This window comes from Sinocyclocheilus grahami, unplaced genomic scaffold (genome assembly GCF_001515645.1).
Source record: "Sinocyclocheilus grahami isolate Dianchi unplaced genomic scaffold, SAMN03320097.WGS_v1.1 scaffold45.1, whole genome shotgun sequence".
Taxonomy (NCBI): Eukaryota; Metazoa; Chordata; class Actinopteri; order Cypriniformes; family Cyprinidae; genus Sinocyclocheilus; species Sinocyclocheilus grahami.
In genome coordinates, this window is record NW_015505224.1 from 1,936,181 (window position 1) to 1,956,638 (window position 20,458).

Consider the following 20,458-nt stretch of genomic DNA (forward strand, 5'->3'; position numbering starts at 1 on the left):
GAGCACAGTGAGAAAAATATGGCATCATATCTTCTGATTCTCAGGTAGTCGATGATGAATGTAGATAAAACTGAACAGAAGCAATACAAGACTAGACTATTCATAAACAGTGAACCATTCTGGCCAATATTGAAATTAATAATTTGGCCTTGAATGAAAAGAATATTAAGATGATTATCACATAAATAAAGTGTCTGCGTTACTGTAAGATCATTGAGAGTATATTACATTGTTTTGTAAAAAAAAAAGGGAAGCCCTGAGTGAAAAAATATGTATATGTAATGCTACATGTTATGATCAGAGAAGAACATACTAAATACTCCAAGAGAATATGAAAGCACTTACTACTGTATGAAATACTGTCAGAGCTCCCCATGAACATGCTATGGCAAATGACCCCTCTGGACAAAAAGGTGTGAAATACGCCATTCATATTTATTAACCCCAAAAAGTTACCTGTGTCACCACAAAATAGCTTGAGGTAGATTATCACATAAATAAAGTGTCTGCGTTACTGTAAAATCATTGAGAGTATATTACATTGTTTTGTAAAAAAAAAGGGAAGCCCTGAGTGAAAAAATATGTATATGTAATGCTACATGTTATGATCAGAGAAGAACATACTAAATACTCCAAGAGAATATGAAAGCACTTACTACTGTATGAAATACTGTCAGAGCTCCCCATGAACATGCTATGGCAAATGACCCCTCTGGACAAAAAGGTGTGAAATACGCCATTCATATTTATTAACCCCAAAAAGTTACCTGTGTCACCACAAAATAGCTTGAGGTGCTATATATAAAAATATACATCATATATATATTTAATTGTTCCTCTCTTTTTTAAAGAATCTGTTCTGTAAAAACAACAAGTTTATATAGTGTATATATCCCTTTAACAAAATGACCACAAACATTTGATTAGTATTTCTCAGTTTGTATGCAAGTCTAATAATCATAATATCTATGCATTCATCTACTATGTCATTACAGAGCAGAACTGGTTGGGAAAAACCTACCAGTTACCCTGTGTGATGCCATAACGTGACTCGACGCCAGACTGTCAGGCCACACAAATGCTACGGTGTCATGCACACATGCTATTCACTCTGTACAGTGTGCATGGCAATACCCACAAAGAAAAGAAAAAATACATTTGCCTCTATATTTGCTAGTTATATCTGCTAATATATCATCTAATTATAAAAATAACACTTCTACATCAGTGATTAGTATCAAATGTAACGTAAGCAGCAGGGCTGTGAGATGAGAGGTGACAGTTCTTGCTGCATAGCGCCGTAAATAGCTGAGAAGATATGACACAATGTTATTAAAGACTTAACACCAGCACAACTAGAACACCAAGAATAAATGCAACAAAACTGCAGATTCTGTGACTTAACATGAGATGCTCAATAGAGTGCCTCCAAGTCTCTTCCCATCAGTGTTAATGCTGGTACAATGGGCGAGGCAAGTAGTGTGCTCTGTACTATATAGGATATGAGAAACTCAATGAAACCCTTAGCCTACACGCTGTATTTCGTCCCATTGGTCCTTTAATCTCATAGCTATTTCAGTATATTTCGTTGCAGGGACAGTCTTTTCTGGTTGGATTACACTAATTGAGGCTGCCAATTAAGTAATTAAAGTAATCAAATGAATCTCAAATAACTGCATACATCAATATTTGTTGAAAAAAAAATCCAAATATGATAGCAGGCATGTAAAGTATTGAATGTAATTTTTTTTATTTTGATATCATTAAACATAAGCCCATCATTGGTCTGCAGTTCACATCAACCCATTTAGAAATTGGATTTGTCAATCTGCACAAGGTAGTTCACAAAGGACACATTCTAGCATTCGCTCTATGCTACAAATGTATTTGGCCATTATGTCGCATCTTGCTGTTTATGTCAACATCTTATACTTCAAAGTAGCTGAACTTTAAAAATAACTTGAGAGCCCTGCACATCTACACCACTGCGTAGATGCTTTTGAATGGAAAAACACGTCTTTTGTGAACTTCCTGTGTAAAAAAATTCACATTTCAGGTCAACGGGGGATTAAATTAGATATTTTTTGCGTGACTATTTTTTTTTTTTAGAATTAAGCTAAATTACAGCCCTAGTTGTACTATAGGGGTTTGTCAGGAACAAAGCACCATCTTTGAGGACATCCTTCCCTTCACCAGTGGCATCAATTAACTGCTGTTCACAGTCATTGTACATTCATCTGAAGTCCCTCACAGGTTTCCGAGGCAGGAAGTGATCATAAAGATGTCTAAATACAAACATTCCATGTTTTACTGGCCTCCGCAGACATCACAACAAAAACTTGCCTTGAACATAAGTCTTTCTGAAATAGTTTGGAGAAGCATGCCAAGCACAGTGGAAATTCATTTTGCGATGGCAGAGTGAGATGTGGGTTAGATTTCAGTGGCAGTGATCTCCTCGAAATGGATCTCATTGCTACGCATGTCAAACTCCTCCATGTCCCTGTTCTCCAGCTCAAGACTAAGTTCCCTCATCACACGTTCTAGGTCTCGGTTTCTGCGGTACATCTGGATGTAGTTCTGCTGCAGCTGCTTCTGATAACGGATCACCTTGTCTTTCTCCTCCTGCCACACCCTGCGTTCATCCTCAAAGGCCTCCAGCTGGTCCTCACTCCGCCTCCTCTCATACATCAGCTCAGCCCGCAGTCGATCCACCTGCTGACGGAGACCATGAAGCACATCCACGCTCTGACGCTGCATCTTCGCTTCATCGCTCTCGTATGCTAGAAACTGCTCTTCTCTGCAGTTGTCCCGGAAAGCAGGGCTAATCCCATGTGCAATTCCTCCACGGCTTTGGGGAAGGGGCAAGCTCATGCATTGACCCTTAGAAGGAAGAGTTTGGGACGGATGCACTGCCAGGGCCTCTTTCAGACGGAGGGACTCTTCCTCCAAACGGCCCACCTTCTCCCGCAGGAGCTCCGCTTCGCTTTTACGACGCTGCAACTCATTCTCGCAAACTTCAAGTTCGAGTGTACGAGTGCGGGCTGTGGCGTGGGCTTCCTGCGAGCGAGCCTGGCTAGCTTGAAGCTCCGAACGAGCCTCTCTCAACTGGGCCTTTAAAGCAATAATCTCGCTGGCCTTCTGCCCAAGATCAGCCTGTACGTCCTTCAGCTGCTGCTTCAGCAGAGATATCTCACCTGACTTCTGACAGACCTGCAATACAGAAGCATTCAAGTTCATTGAATGTAATTATTGCTCTTTGCTAGATCTAAATGGCTATGAGGTCTTACCTCCCACTTTGTCTCTTCTAGACGAGGACCTAGCTGAGTCTGCTCCTTCTCAAAAGAGGCACATCTCTTCTCCAACACCTCCCGTTCCTGCAGCAGTTGGGAGAAGTCCTCTTGCAGTTTCTTCTTCTCCTGCTGCAGCTGAAACACCTGCAACTGCATGACCTGTTGCGCCCGCTGTGCCTTCAGCTGCACCTGCTTCATTTTTGATGCACAGCTCTGCCGAAGGTCCTCCAACTCTTGCTCACAACGCTTCTGTTTCTCCTCATACACCTGCATGGAAAAGATACATGATTTTACTTATGTTGTATCCACTGTATCTAACAATTCCCTGTCAAATGGCACTAATTGCTGGTAGAAAACTGTGATTGTCACCTGACAGATGGCTGCCTCGTTCTCATCCAGGTTGTCCCTGAGTTGCTGCAGCTCCAGGTCTCTTTCCCTCAGCTTCTCCTCAAGTTCCCGAATGACGCCTTCATACCCTTCTCCTGGAGCCGGGGAGCGGCCACACGATCCGCTGTCTGAGAGGGGCTGGCCACGGCCACTTAAAGACCCCGTGCTCTTACTGGATGATGACCGACCACTGTCGGAGTTAGAGTGTCCGTGGCCACCGCCGGAGCGTGTGGTTTCCATGTGCCCGGTGGGTACCTCGCTCTGTGCCAGGCTGTACCCTGTGCTGCTGTAGGTGGGTAGGCTGGAGAGTGAGTTGCGGCCTGAGTCAGACATAGTGCAGGACTGGCTACTCCGCGCGTTGCGCCCCCCACTGTAAGAGTTACGCTTCTCCGTACAGCCAAACCCTGCTCCAGTGCCAGGAAGTAAGAGGTTGAGGCTGCCCTGGCTTTCAGACAGACTGCCCCCTGACCGTGGAGACAGGTATTGCACAGAGTTGCGATTCTTGGGCACAACAGGCTTAAAGGCAGTGGGACGGATCAGTATCTTCTCCATACTCTGTGATCAAAAGTAAATAGTATTTTAACTAAATACACATGTATTTCAACTAAAACGTTAACTACACTGCAGTTCACAACTTTGGGGTTGGTAAGATTTTGTATTTTTTTGAAGGATATGCTTACCAAGACTGCATTTATTTGATCAAAAATACAGTAAAACAGCAATATTGCGAGATATTGTTACAATATAAAGTAACTATTTTGTGTTTTAATATATTTTAAAATATAATTTACTTAGAATTTTTAGTATCCATTACTCCAGCCTTTAGTGTCACATGATCCTTCAGAAATCATTCTAATAGGACGATCTGATGCTCAAGGAACATTTCGAGATATTGTTACAATATAAAGTAACTATTTTGTGTTTTAATATATTTTAAAATATAATTTACGTCACATGATCCTTCAGAAATCATTCTAATAGGACGATCTGATGCTCAAGGAACATTTCTTATTATCAATGTCATTATCCTTTTCTTTATAGAAACCATGATTTTAATTTTAAGAATTCTTGTTTAATATAAAGTTAAAATAACTTTTTTGTAACATTATAAATGTCTTTACTGTCCTTATTGTGTCTTTACTGAATAATTATTTTTTCAGTAAAAAATCTGGCTGACTCCAAACTTTTGAATAGTATGAATTTTTTTTTTGAAAAAGCATGAAGCCAACAACAGCAACCACTATTTTGGTTAAAGGTGTATCTGAGGTGTCATTGAATAAATGTGTACAGTAAGTGATGGCATATTGACATATTGCAATGATTAAAGGCTCTCTTCGATCAATAGAAATTAATAGCCAATTAGATGTACTGCCCACTGTGTGTAATGAGCATCAACAAAACTACTGTTCTTTACAGTAAGACAAAGGAATGAGACCTTGACATATAACAATGGGCAGAATTTTGAATTAGTTACTAAAATAAATGGTCTAGTTAAAAACAACAAATGTGTAGCTTGTACTACTTTTAAAGCACTTGTGCTAATTCTTGTTTGAGCTATAAGGATTTTTCTTTTATGCATACCTCCCAAACACCCCCAGACTCACCTTTTCCAGCCTGCCTGACACTGGGACGAGTTTGGGAGGAGGGCCACCAATGTTACCATTCATGCCTCTGTTATCAGGAGACTCTTCAGTATCACTGGACGGGCTGCACGTGGTCACATGATTATCATTCCAGTCGCCCACTGGTTCGTCACTCAAATAGCCATAGTTGCCATTGCCAGCAGAGATGAGGGCAGAGGACCTGTTCTTAGCTGGTAGAGGAGGTTGGCTGGTGAGAAGCTGCTCCTGTGAGCTGGCGCTGCGCAGCGTGCCTTCTTGCTGTCTGAAGCAGCTCGTAGCTGGTGTGGGTTTGCGATACTTGCCGCCAAAGTCGCTGGCAGCTCGGCAGTGACGCTCCTGGTAGGTACGTCCAGAGATGAGGCTGCTGACAGAGCCCATGGTGCCTGCCGCGGCTACGGTGGCGGAGTGAGACACTGAGCAGCACTGCTGAACGTCAGGGCTGGGTTTGGGGTGATCAGTGGGCACAGGCAGTGCCTGAACTAGAGCCATGGCGAACACACACCCAGGACACACACTCTGTGGACAAAAAAAACAGGAAGACAAGGAATTAAGATTACTGTCTAAATGGGCAGATTGTCATGTAACCTTTAAAATGGATCATATAATTTTAGGTCATATAATTGCACAGTTTTTATTTCAAACACAAAAGAAACTTGAATCTTTAGACATGGCCACTTGACCAAAGTGGTGCAATTTCTCCCTGTAACTTTACACAATATTGCCACAGAATGAGATCATGGTCTTATTACAGGTTTTTGAATTTAAGTGCCTTAAGTGCCTTACCACATGAGATCAAAATTCAACTTCCATAGCCTTTAGTCAATGTCTGTTTTCTTTGAGACCATCTATATTGTACACTGTAAAAAAAACATTTTTATCTATGTCATCTAATATATTATTAGTATATAATTACTAATTAGTTAGCAATTTTATATATATATATATATATATATATGTATATATATATATATATATACACACACTCACCGGCCACTTTGTTAGGTACACCTTACTAGTACCGGGTTGAACCCTCCTTTGCTTTCAAAACTGCCTTAATTGTTCATGGCAGAGATTCAACAAGGTGCTGGAAGCATTCCTCAGAGATTTTTGGCGCTTTTCCACTGCATGGTACGGCACGGCACTGCTCGCTTTTGGGGGGGTTTCCACTGTGTACAGTACCTGTTACCTGGCACTTTTTTCAGTACCACCTCGGCTGAGGTTCCAAGCGAGCCGTACCATTGCCAAAATGTGACGTGTAAACCCTGCTGATCACTGATTTTCCCGGAGAGAATCGTCACTTCCTGTGCTATTGAACTTGCGACACGTGACACTAGACCGCTAGATTAAATCAGCACAGCCAGCGAGGATCAAACGCAACTTTTTTTTGAACGAACACAACAGTTTCGAATGAGCGCACCTTTTTTTGTTTCGTGGTCTGTTAATTAAGTACAGATGTTCCTCTCGTTGATAGCTGAGGAGCGGATCCAGCGAGAACTTGATGGGATGATGCGGAATGAAAAAGTTTTTCAGGAGGTCGCTCAGCACGGCAGTAGAGGTGGCGCAATGACATAACGACATGTCTATAATCCTGCCCACTCTAAAACCGTCCCAAACTGCAGTGGGAATGCAAACTGAGCCGAGCGAGCCATACCATGCAGTGGAAAAGCACCATTTGTTTCTTAATGACATGATGGCATCACGCAGTTGCTGCAGATTTGTCAGCTGCACATCCATGATGCAAACCTCCCATTCCACCATATGCCAAAGATACTCAATTGGATTGAGATCTGGTGACTGTGGAGGCCATTTAAGTATAGTGAACTCATCGTCATGTTCAGGAAACCAGTTTAAGATGATTTGAGCTTTGTGACATGATGGGTTATTCTGCTGGTCATAAAGGGATGGACATGGTCAGCAACAATACTCAGGTAGGCTGTGGCGTTCAAACAATGCTCATTTGGTACTGAAGAGGTCCAAAGTGTTCCAAGAAAATGTCCCCCACACCATTACACCACCACCACCAACCTGAACCATTGATATAAGGCAGGATGGATTCTTGCTTTCATGTTGTTTGGACCACATTCTGCCCCTACCATCCGGCATTATGAGCAGCCCACAGAAATGTAGTTAACCATAATTATGTTTTTGGACCATTCCCTGTAAATCCTAGAAATGGTTGTAAGTAAAAATCTGCATTTTCTGAAATTCTCAGACCAGCCCATCTGGCACCAACAACCATGCCACATTCAAAATCTCCTTTCTTCCCATTGCTTGGTTACAGAGCACTTGAACAGGTGCACCTAATAAAGTGGCCGGTGAATGTATATGTATATATATATATATATATATGTATATATATATATATATATATATATATATATATATATCTTGCTATATATATAGCAATGCGTCACAATAACTGCCATTTCTACTCTTTTTCCCCATCCCATTTGAACTGCAGGTTGTGATTTGATTTTAAAATTTTTAGTAGTTGGATTTTTTTGTTAGTTGCCCCCCCCCAACGTAAAGGGTCATGTTATAGACAAAATTAACTTAGCATATAGATGCAATTTAAACTTATAGTGTTTCTCTTTTCTGAATGTCCCTCATCCTAATACCACCTGTTAATGACTAGCAATAGCAAATAGCACATCTTGGTTCATGGTTGTAAGCTAAATCAAAGGCTATTGGTTATTTAAACAAAAGGATGACATGTCCCACCACAGTTTTCTGTTTACATAGAAATTTGCTAATTACAGATCCTAGGGCTGTTCATGTATTATTATTATTATGTAATTATAATGTAAATATAATCAATAAAAAAATGCTTACAAGGGCAAAATGGTAATGGTGCCCTTTGCAGGGATTGAACAGCATCCTTTAAGCTTTGGAACTAGTGGGCACTAACATACTTGTCCATCTCACCAAAGACACTTTTCCTTAATAATGTTCTACTATTACATGCCATAAATGTACAGCCCTTGGTTAGCACAGCATAAAATGAATGAGCAATGTAACAGCTCAATTAAAAACAGATAAGCAAGCATTAGCAGTGAGTTATGTGTTTGTGAATCAGTGTTAGAGTTTAATTCTCGGATGGGCATTGAGGGGTATATATTTAGCCTGCTGCAGTGTGCTAAGAGCAGTCTGACCATGTGGAATAATCTGCAAAGAGCCTGCCAGTCCAATCAATTACACACACCCTCAGTGCACTTCTGAACACACTCCCAATGCACTTCAAAGAGCCACATGCAGGAGGAACACACAATCTTGAGTCGCCAGGAGAGATCAGACTGCACTCCCATCCCAGTGACCTCTCTGCAACCGGGACAGACAGGCAAAGAGAAAGCCAGCGCCAGTCTGACTCAGACTTCTCATAAGACATTCCTTGTTCTGTTCACTCATCCACATGCAGCCCCCCACATGCCATTTTAGCTGAGGTTTGAATTCTGATGAAGTCAAAGTAGCAGACTTAAGCATGGGAGGACAACGTTTCTGTTGTCTCAACCTTCCCTTTCTGTCCATCATACCATTGTACCATGTACCATTACCGTCTGTGGGGAAGAATTCATATTTGGGTGAATACCTGATGATCTTATGGCCTTAATAAACCAATATGGACCTATTTAACCCTTATTATTAATATTTTTCTAACTACTGGAATTGTACATCCCTACCTTAATTCACTCCTACAAGTGTATACTCTCTCCTGCCAGCAACTTAATAAGAGATGCTTTGTTGTTCCTTCACACCGAGGCACAAAGTCACTCTCCAAAACTTTCACCCTATCTGTTCCTCTCTGGTAAAATGAGCTGCCAACCTCCACTGCTGAGATCACTTCTTTCAAGAAGCAGCTGAAGACACAATCCTAATTTTTCCTTTGGATTTCTATTCAACCAACTGCATGAGGTTTATCCTGTGATGCTTTTTAAACAGTATTGCAGGAGTTCACCTGTATGCTGACCACTAGTTGGCTTCTTTTATATAAGTATATGGTCCATATATAACATAACATAATAATATAATATAATATAATCAATTTAAAAAGTAAAAAAAATATTTTATGTTACATATATTCACCATGGGCCCCCTGGAGTACCTTGAATGCTCTAGAGGATAGACACTTCTTGTCTAAAAGGTTGGAGGGTAGATTCTGCTACGTTCCTCTAAATAAATCCAGGTGCATACTGACATGGCAACGGGAATTTCTCTGTCACAGCTGAGAATGTGGATATTAATATTAATAGCAGAGTACTTGGATAAAACAGTGCCGTGAATGAGATTAAACAGAAAGTTTGAGAAAGAGGGATAGCGTGACACCCTGAGAGTAACAGTTTCCAGGGCGGCTCTCTGCGAGTGCTTATGCACATGGTTCCACTAACGTGGCTATCAAGTATTTCTGCTTCAGCGCTTCTTATAAAGTATGTTCCTGCAGCCAGTCCAGATCTCTAACTGCACTGTGGCTCTGCTGCAGGGCACAACAATCAGTCCTTAATGCAAACAAACACCAACTATGACAAAAAACAACAAGCAACTAATTGTACAAAAGTGTTTATACTGGTCCAGTGTTTGAGGACATTCAGGTTCAACTTACTCTGAGAGGCATTGTGCACAATTATAATTACCTGCTCAAATCTGAATTTCTTGTGTGACTGTTTTATCACACTGATTCTGTTGTTTCATATCTAAATGACATAAAATTGCCTAAATTTCAACCTGACTCTTCAAACTGAAGTCAAATTGCACAAAAAAAATAAAAATCTTGACACACATATCAATTTCCATTTTCAGAATTTAAAATGTCAGATTCAAAGTGATTTTAGCTGTTCACTCAACAATAAATCTGTCACTTGAGGGGAAAACGGTTTGGGCTGCAATCTTAGAGTGTGTCCAAGAGCAGAAAAAGACAAGGTCACATCGTGCTGGAATCATCATGGATCACTTCACTCTTTTTAAACTCAATTCCAACTTAATTCCACCCCCTCCTCAAAGCCAGTCCTTCCCCTTTGTTTAAACCCAACCTACACCATTCCCACCCAGATTCCAACTGTTACCCTAAAGTTACCTCAAAATGAGCTGCATGGCCTCCAAACCACTCACAGAGCCTCAGTACATCATGCACCTCGTACAAACACACTAACCCAAACAGATCCCTGGACATTCTCCCACAGCCTGTGAAGATATAATGAGAGGATCCCCTCAGGATCAGCCCCTTTCAACCCTGAGAACTTCCAACCAGCTGGTCAGAGACCCGTCCCCTGCTGAATGACCCCCAGATATCTCTCCTCAGTTCCTCCTCATTGCAGTCTGAGATCTCAAAGGCTAATTATGTTGCGCTCCTCCATCTCTGCTAAGGTTACTGAAATTCCTCTTCCATATAAATTCCCTCCAACCCCTAACCAGCCGTGTGTGAAAACTATTCACTTTGGTTTTGTTTTGTTATATATTGTCTAATCTTTTGAAACTTAAAGGGGTCATCGGATGCAAAATTCCCTTTTACATGTTGTTTGAACATAAATGTGTGTTGGCAGTGTTTATACACATCCACCCTATAATGATAAAAATCCACTAAGTATTTTTTTTTAATCCCTATAAATAATATCCCCTTTCTCAAATCAAGCAGTTCTCAGCTTCTTGGCTGTGTGACGTCATACAGACCCAAGCCCCTCCCACGATTGTTGATTGACACTGGTGTTTTACCTTCGACCCGCCCTGAGTGAGCTGTCATCAGTCCGTCATTGTTTCGACGCTGGAGCAGATGTAGACAAGAAAGGCTCCTAAGTGATTGAGGTGTTTTGTTATTGGATGTCTCCCTCCAACCCCTAACCAGCCGTGTGTGAAAACTATTCACTTTGGTTTTGTTTTGTTATATATTGTCTAATCTTTTGAAACTTAAAGGGGTCATCGGATGCGAAATTCCCTTTTACATGTTGTTTGAACATAAATGTGTGTTGGCAGTGTTTATACACATCTACCCTATAATGATAAAAATCCACTAAGTATTTTTTTTTAATCCCTATAAATAATATCCCCTTTCTCAAATCAAGCAGTTCTCAGCTTCTTGGCTGTGTGACGTCATACAGACCCAAGCCCCTCCCACGATTGTTGATTGACACTGGTGTTTTACCTTCGACCCGCCCTGAGTGAGCTGTCATCAGTCCGTCATTGTTTCGACGCTGGAGCAGATGTAGACAAGAAAGGCTCCTAAGTGATTGAGGTGTTTTGTTATTGGATGTAATAATGAAGATAGCAGTCGTTATTTACTCTTGACATCTGAGCCGCTGAAGACGCAGAGGATTACCTTTGTTTCCCCCCCCCCCAACCCCCCCTCTGTGATTGATATTATGATTTCTCACTAGCCTTTAGAAAGCAGCACAACACTGTCAAATTCTGTAAATACCTATTTTATATGATGTATTTAATTATACTATTTATACATCATATTGCATTATGCATTTTTAATTATGTATTTTTATATTATTTTTTATGTATTATTAACATAAATGTATTATTTACCAGATACAGGCAGTGTTATTTTAGTATTATTGATATACAGTAATATTACAGTATTTATTCATATTTTGAATTGACTTTTTTATATTTTCAGTTTTCATTTTAGTTTTAGTAATTTTGTGATGTGCTTTTGTCATTTTTATGTACAAGTGTTTTTTTAAAAAGTATTTCTATGAAGCATTATATTTTTTAAATGTCACTTTTAATTTGAGTAATTTTAGTACTTGAAATTAAACTTATTTCAGCCAAGATTTCAGATTTTTGTTTGTTTTTAAATTATAATATAATGAAAATTAAATGATTAATATATTGAAATTTTAATTTATATAATATAATATAATAATATACAAACGCAAGCATCCTTCTCACTCTCGCTCAGTCTTCTTTGATCTCTCCTGTCTCAACAGTGAGAGAATAGTGCATCTCTCTGCTGCAGGTGTTTCTAATCAAATTCCACAGGGAGGTGGCTGGTGGCTGAAATCTTGTTATGATAAGTCTTAATAGCGCCTCTGCCGCTGGAAAGGATTGGCGAGGTGTGAATCCCCTGGGAATCACGGAGCTTCTCTGTGGAGTCTGAAGCAGAATAGGATGGAATGCCAGCATTGAGCCTGGAACCCAGCAGAGCTCCAAATCTCCGGGTAGAAATCCCTAAACCCTTAATCACATTTGGTCTCTGTTTGGTTCAAGTGTAGTTGCAGGGGTAGGATATTTGATGTGTGTGAAGATCCCGATCAAAGCCTCTTCCCATGGAGACGTTAGACATGACATTGTGGCATCCAACACCAAAGCCTTTGTTCTGATAACGGCAGGCTTTTCCCATAACTGTGCAAGTATCCTCCTCACTTTACCAGAAGTGCAAATCTTTATGTCATGCAAATCTGTCAAGACCATTTTCAAAGTACCCCAGACAAAACGTAATAAACATTACATTACATAACCCTCACAGGCACATGAACATCCAGAGAAACACAGGAAACTAGAGAGAAGTGGAAGCAGCACAAAGGAAATGCTGACCTCATCTGACTGTTGCAAATGCAAGAACACATGCTCATTAACGCTGTGTGTGCGCTCCCCAAAAATAGAGAGGACAATGCAAAGTACATGCTTGGATAAATATGGCCCATGAAAAGTAGACAATTAATCCACAAGAATGACTCCTTGTGCTCTAAATAGGGAAATGTGAGAGCTGCATAGTATCTGTGCACTCAAGTGATAACCATAAAGTGATCAGTGAAACTTATGATATTGTGTTTACGGATTATGAGTCCTCTGGCGAAACAGGAACATCTGAGGACTGAAGCAGTCAACTGTGTTTATTTACATTATTAAGTGATCTCTGTGCCCTGATGACCTTCTAGTCTTTCTCATTAGTCACTCTATCCATTCCTTTAGTTTCTTTTAATCATTCGTCTACCTTCCTGCTCTCCTTTGAGTCGCTCATTTTCATTCCGTAAAGGAATGTCCCGGGTTCATTACAACTTATACAGCATTTGTTGCATAATGTTGCCTGTACACCTGGTACATTTTGCACAATGGATATTAAGAAGGAAGGTACGTAATTTTCTTGTTTGCATGGAACTGTGGGTAGTTTGACAGACTGTTTGTTGTCTTGAATTGGGAAAATGTAAACTTTTTGTTTCTTTTGTGAATGTCTGCATACATTCATGATGTGCAACAACAACAACAACAGCCATTTTCTATATCAGATATCTGGCAGTGATATTTTAGCATTTACAGCATTTTTTATTTATATTTTATAGCATTTTAATATTTGAAAGGAACTTTTATTTTTCATATTTTCAGTTTTCATTTTTGTTAAAGTTGTAATTATTTTATGTGCTTTTGTTATTTTTACTATTTTGAAAAATATTTGCACATAAATTTAATCATTTTTTATTTTCAGTTTTAGCAATTTTAGTACTCCAACTTATTTAATTTATTTTTAAATTCGTTTTTTAATTTTTTATTCATTTTTTTGTTTGTTTGTTTTTCATCCAATATTTATGTTTTATTTGATTTCTGCTTTATTTCATTCACTGAAAACTAATTTAAATATTTTTTTAGTTAACAATAACAACACTAATATCTGTCATGAAAAGGTTTTTGTGCCCACAGTGGTAGTCCCACCACAAAAAAAATGAGATTTAGACTTTAAATCAGTGAATTAATGTAAGAGCTTTTACACTGTTTACTAGTTCCTTTGGTTTTACTCCTCAGTCACAATTGTGTCCTCTCATCATCTAGCACTAGATCCCATTTCTCCCACATTTAAACATGTTACATGTATGTGAGTTATAGATATGCATCAGTGTCCTGTTCTAGTCACACGTTCCGACCCCCCAGAGAGCTCTGACCGGCCGCTCTGCAGCCTGCAGCCCCGCTCCAAGACTTCCTGCCAGCTGCACTGTTATTGTCCCCTCTATCAGTTAACACACACAATGATACAAAAACACTCGGTTGCATTCACAAACACACTGAAAAAAGACCCCGATCACGTGACTGCAGCAGAAAACTCACTAACACACTGTTAGTGACCTGAAGGACCTACTTTGAAAAACATTAGGTTGCTGCAATTACAAGGTGTGCGTGTGCTCATGAATTATTCATATATGGAGAGTAATTGAAGCAGTAATTAGGCTTAATTAACAGAGTCTTTGTTATTTAGGATGAAGGAAATGAGCAATTTACAGTTACCACAAAAAGCCAAATGGCACAATCAGTTAGCCTTAGCTGTCTTACATTTAAAGGGTCATATAAATTCAGTCAATAAATAAAAAGCATTTCACTACAGCATAAAAACTTTGCAAAGTGCTTTTATTCTTCGAGTCTCTGACTGCCCTAAAATGGCAACTGTGAATCCATTAAGGTGAGACAAACTGTCCTAACTGGAGATGCCAATGGGATCCAGACTGCTATAAATTAGTTTAGTAATGAATGCCACTGCAACTACAAACTGTGAGATCTTAGCATTTTTGTCATATAGTGTTAAAGGGATAGTTCATCCAAAAATGAAAATTCTGTCATCCAGACCTATATGACTGTCCTTCCTCTGCTGAACACCAAAGAAGTCATTCTGAAGAATGTTTACTAACTAAACAGCTTGACTTCCATTATATGGCCAATATATATACTATATATAGACTATATGGCTATATATACATATTTACATTTAAATGTAGTCATTTAGCAGACGCTTTTATCCAAAGCGACTTACAAATGAGGACAATGGAAGCAATCAAAATCAACAAAAGAGCAATGATATGCAAGTGCCATAGCAAGTTTCAGTTAGCTTAACGCAGTACACAAAGCAAGGTTTTTTTTAATGATATAATAAAAAGAAAACAGATAGAATAGAAAAAGAATAGAGCAAGCTAGTGTTAGAGGCCTTTTTTTGCTTTTGTTAATTGTATAATAAATAAAAAGAAAACTGGAAAAGCTAGTTATATATATATAATGGAAGTCAATGGGAACCAAAACTGTTTGGTTACAAACATTCTTTAAAATGTCTTATTAAGTGTTCAGCAGAAGAAAGAAAGTCGAGTTTGGGGCATGAGGAGTAAATTATGACATAATTTTCATTTTTATGTGAACTATGCCTTTAATTTAGTAAGTTTTGTTTGATCTGATGATTCTAGGAATGATCTATATTCAGAAGTTTATAAATTATAATAAATACTATGGCCCTGCATGCTAGTATTGCAATGCTAATATTAATTAGATAAGCAACTGGTCCCATTTCAGGCTAAATCCTATATGGTTTTCAGGATTAGGATTAGTGTACCAAATTATAGTAAAAATGAACACAATATGTCAAAGGAGCCTGAATGGCATATCTTTTCCAGTGGATTTTTGAAGTGTGCATTCATGCTAATGCGATCCACAACCCCACTGAAGATCTCTGTAAATGCATTTACATCTGTAGAAATAATTTAGCTAAGTGAACACTTACATACGCATGCTTGAGTACACAATATTAGTGTACAGTGTTTCTGCATACTAGAAAGTATGCACTTTCCCCATCACAAGCGCAGTACATACTTTTAGTGCATAGTAAAAGTAGGATCCAGCGTTAGTCTTTTTACATACATCCTCCTTTGTCCTTATTAGCTAATGTGCAAGACCGGCTCAAATGAATCAGTTAAAGACTTGATAAATTGAATTACGCTGTTATCCAGTCTGAAAAGTCCACCGGCGCCCAAATCTGGAGAAACAGAGTTTAGTCATGAATGACGCATTTGCAATAATAGAGTCAATGGAGCAAGAGAGAGGGAGTCATTGCCGTCATGGACCCAAATATCCTCCTCAGTGTGTGCTAAAATGCTCTGATGGACTGAAATAAACAGATGCAGTCTCCTCTTTCATCCCTTCATTTCTCAGTCAGGAATTTCATTCTGAATGATGACAGCGAGTCACTGATCACACTTTCACAGACATTGTGTCTGGGAATGAGGATTATTCTTTCTGGCACACATACAAAAACACTAAGTGTGTTGTCATTAATTATGTGTGTAAAATTCTCTGTCAGGAAAACAAGGCAGAATGAGATCACAGGGAGTGTGTGTATGATTTATTGATAGATAGATGAGAGTCTTCTTAACCTCAATTTGATGTCTTAGGTAATGTCTCAACCCAAGTTTACAATACTTATTTGGATGGTTCTCATGCTCATGGATATAAGAAAAATGGAAGTCAAGTGACAATTTCTATAGTAAATACAGATTTTTGCAGATATGCACAACACTAAAATGTTTCATGGACGAAATATTGATTTGTGAGTGCAATGTCTAATAAATGTTTTTGAAAGCCTTTCTGCAAGAATCATGTACAATTGCAAAGGATTGTAATGGTATTACAATATACTTCAAAGGAAATCGAAGAACGAACTGATATGACGTCATTTAGAACTAAATCAGGCCGAAACGAAGTTCGAAACATCTGACCAAAGCCAACTTTCTGGGGGAGTTCGTTTTGGCTCCTAAACACCTTTGAGCTTTCATTAGTCCGTGGCAATTACGCAATCGGTGGGTGGGGTCGGGAACTCCACCTTCTTTGACGTGTGATCCCCCCTCCGATTTGTTTCTCATTCCACGTGGGTCAGACAGGAGAACAACATCTAGAACAGCAACAACACTAAGTTACTAGCAATATGAATACACTGGAGTGTTGAAAAGCTGAGCTGGTACAAATATATTCGCACCTGTACAATCGCTCGCGGAAAGACTTTAAAGATTCTGAGAATTAAAATCCTAAAAAAAGTTGCAACGAAGCATGAGTTATGCAAAGCGACGTGGAGAAACATCCGATGCAAGTTTTCCAAAGCCATGAAAAGAATGAAAGGAAAGAGTGGAGATAAGGTGGCGAGTAGCAAATACATGTGTTTCAAATAAATGTTGTTACACCGTACTGCTGCTGCTGTCGTTTTTTCTGTGAGCGAATTTAAAAGGTATGCAATAAATTAAATGCCAAAAGAACATACAATAATTAACCTTTGTTTTTATCAAAATTAAATCATGACACCACATAAAATATAAAAAGGTGCAACAGTTTACCCAGTTTAATAAAATAAATGAATAATCATAAAATAAAGTAACATGTTTGTGTTATTGAGGTGACTCCAATATTTCCAATAAGTTTTCAGACTTATAAAAAAAAAGTTTTCACACTATGAGCCATTCACACTTCCCATAAAGGACTGATTATGGAAATGGTATGTTTTTCTTTTGTATTGCAAACATAATACTTGACTCTGCTAATCATTATTCTTTTGTCTATAATATTCTGACCATTGGTACCCGTCTCACACCTAGATACATTTCGTCATTTACATCGTTGTTGTGTTTAGGGGATACGCGTGAGCGGCGCGACACATAATAATCTACACCCCGCCTCCAGCAGCACAGGGGTGTTGGTTATGTTCAAATAGGCTACAGTACACCGTCGCTCAGCCTTTTCGAACTTCTTTTTGCCCCCGAACGAAGAACGAAAACAAACTTCTTTTGAAGTATATCGGGGCCTTTAGTGTGATATCATATACAAAAGTATTTCACATCTTATTTTAAGTTTGATGTATGTTTTTATGTTTTTGAAAAACGTCTTTTCTTTTTACCAAGACAGCATTTATTAGATTGTGAATATTATTACAATTCCAAACAACTGTTTTCTATTTAAATGTATTTTAAATGTAATTTATAAAGCTTATATGCTTTTGAGGATTATATGATTTTGTGCTCAAGAAACATTTATTTTATTATCAATGTTGAAAACAGTTCAGCTGCTTAATATTTTTGTGGGACGTGTGATACTTTTTCAGGATTTTCAGATGAATAGAAAGTTCAGACAGTATTAATTTAAAATGGAAATCTTTTGTAACAACTTAAAAATCTTTACTTTTGATCAGTTTATCAAGGTATTCTGATTAAAGCTAATATATATATAGTTTTTTCATATAAATCATAAGACTATGTGGAAATGTTAATTTAAAAATTATTTTGTCATACTGCAGAACTAAAGCAAACTAAAAAAGCAAAATATAGTAAAAAAAACTTTTTACATTTATATCAAATTTATACTAAAATCTTAATAAAAATGAATAAAACGGTCTGTGCACAAGTTATTTGTAAACTTCCCAAGCACAAACTTTTATTTTCATAGAGGGAATAGCATAAAAGTAATTAAATCAATTAAAATAGAATTAAAACAATCCATTATCTATTGGCAATCATTTCTAGTCGGAGTGAGAGTTTCTCTCCGCTGGAGTCGTCAGGGGCCAGGTACTGGATAGAGCAGACATTACAGCCTGTGACAGCAAGCGCTCAGCCATTACTAACCCACAGACAGGAGAGCCGAGAGCGCGCAGGTTATTCCAGGATAGAGGGAGGAGAAGGACCTGAGAGATGAGCTTGTGGGCAGGGCTGGATCTGTGGCAGATCTGCCTCACCACATATATATATATATATATATATAAAATGGGACGAGAATTATGAAACAGTTTCAAAGTTTGCAAATTTATTTTGGCCCTAAATAATTCACTCAAATTTCAAATGTCTCATACAACGGCACTACAACAGCGTTTCCCAGAGACCACATGGCCGCTGTTAACCTCTCCATGTCATTTTTCATGGTAAATCCCTGTAGCTCTCCACCTCAACTCAATTAATTGTATGTTTTTTTGTTGAAACGTTGGATCGAATTAAGCGCCAGGGAAACACTGCCTGTAGAACAAGCATTATTGGCCCTGCTAGTTTCACTGCCAACCTGTTGCTGTTGCAGGCTTTTGGCTTTTGGCTCTGTTTGGGGCTGTTGCCATGACACTTGAGGCCTACATGTGCACTGCCTGGGGTGAAAGAGAGCGAGAGGGGGAGGGAGACGGAGTTTGCAACAAAAACAGAGGGAGAACTCCACAGAGAAGAGAGGGAAAAGAACAATAGAGCATAAGAGAAAGGCAAATTGAAACCTGAGCAGGTGGAGTGTTAGAGAACATGCATAAATCAATCGCAGGCAGGCGAACAACAGAGTGAAGTAGAGGAACCCATAAAAGAATGAGTGAGAGAGGGAAACTCAACTCAAAGTTTAGGGAAGACAGGGGGCTGGTCAGCTCTTTAGCATATCAAAAAGCATATGGGCTCTATTAAAGGCCCCCTTGAACAGGGGCCCGAGCCGCCTCACAAACCTCCCGAAGACAATCTCTCCTGTCTCACTGTCTGAGCCTCCCTGGGCATCCCATCCAGCAAGCCTTTCAGAAAAGAGCCGGCTGGCTCAAACTCCAGAATGAGATGCAGCGGGCGACATTATTCGCACAATACCACACAGGAGCTGCTGCCATCTGGACGGACACTACCTGCCAATCAACCGTGGACATTTTGTTTCACCCAGTGTGCAGCGCTGAGTCCGCTGGCACAGGCCCAGACGCCAGCCGTGGTGCCCATTACTGAGCATCTGCCAGCGGGAACAACCTCCCTTGGCCTCACTGCTATAAAGTACATTGAGTGCAAGCATCTCAGGAGCTGTGTGATCTAAACAAAGTCATTTTTAGTCAAAATCACCTTCATTTTTACACCAAGTTCACACAGAATGGTGGCGTGAATATGCAAGTTTTGGAAGTTCATAAGTAGCTGTTTCGAGTACCAAATACAGTATAACAGCATACTTAATTACTATAAAAGACATTAGTCACATTAATAAATGATTTTAAGTAGCAATGTTATATTTGTTGTTTATTACATATTTGTGTAGGTTTAATTTAAAATACTTAAAAAACGTATGAGCTAACGATTTTGAGTAAAGACCGCTTGATTTGACGACTGCACCCAATTTAGATTTTATGTTAATACAACTGTTTGGTAAACTTCATTTAAGGCACCTTTAGGGCTGGACAATAATTCAATATCGATATGTATCGCGATATAATTTTTTTCAATAACGGTGATATGATTTTTAATCACATTCCGATATTTCGCTATATATTACCAGTGTTTCCCATACATAGATTTATTTGTGGCGTTTGACTTCGTTGAATAAACATGAGCACTGCACGTTTCAAAATCAAAACGTGGCACGGGTGTTATATGAATGAATCTCTGAAGGGAACCGACTGTCTTCAGAAAAGTTTCGATGACATTTTCATTTTTATCTGATAAAGTAGCATTC

General features: G+C 39.0%; 1 protein-coding gene across 3 annotated transcripts in view; it reads right to left on the reverse strand.

The window, feature by feature from the left end:
- Positions 1-2,095: 2,095 nt before the first annotated feature.
- Positions 2,096-20,458, reverse strand: part of lzts2a (leucine zipper, putative tumor suppressor 2a) — a 53,485-nt gene continuing 35,122 nt past the window's right edge. For all 3 annotated transcript variants that reach the window (XM_016268414.1, XM_016268415.1, XM_016268412.1), the window contains 4 exons: positions 5,282-5,815; positions 3,660-4,232; positions 3,288-3,557; positions 2,096-3,210 (listed from right to left, as the gene is read on the reverse strand). In XM_016268414.1, the coding sequence (XP_016123900.1) occupies positions 2,431-3,210; positions 3,288-3,557; positions 3,660-4,232; positions 5,282-5,788 (2,130 nt within the window). In that variant the 5' untranslated portion in view covers positions 5,789-5,815 and the 3' untranslated portion in view covers positions 2,096-2,430. The remainder of the gene's footprint in view (positions 3,211-3,287; positions 3,558-3,659; positions 4,233-5,281; positions 5,816-20,458) is intronic.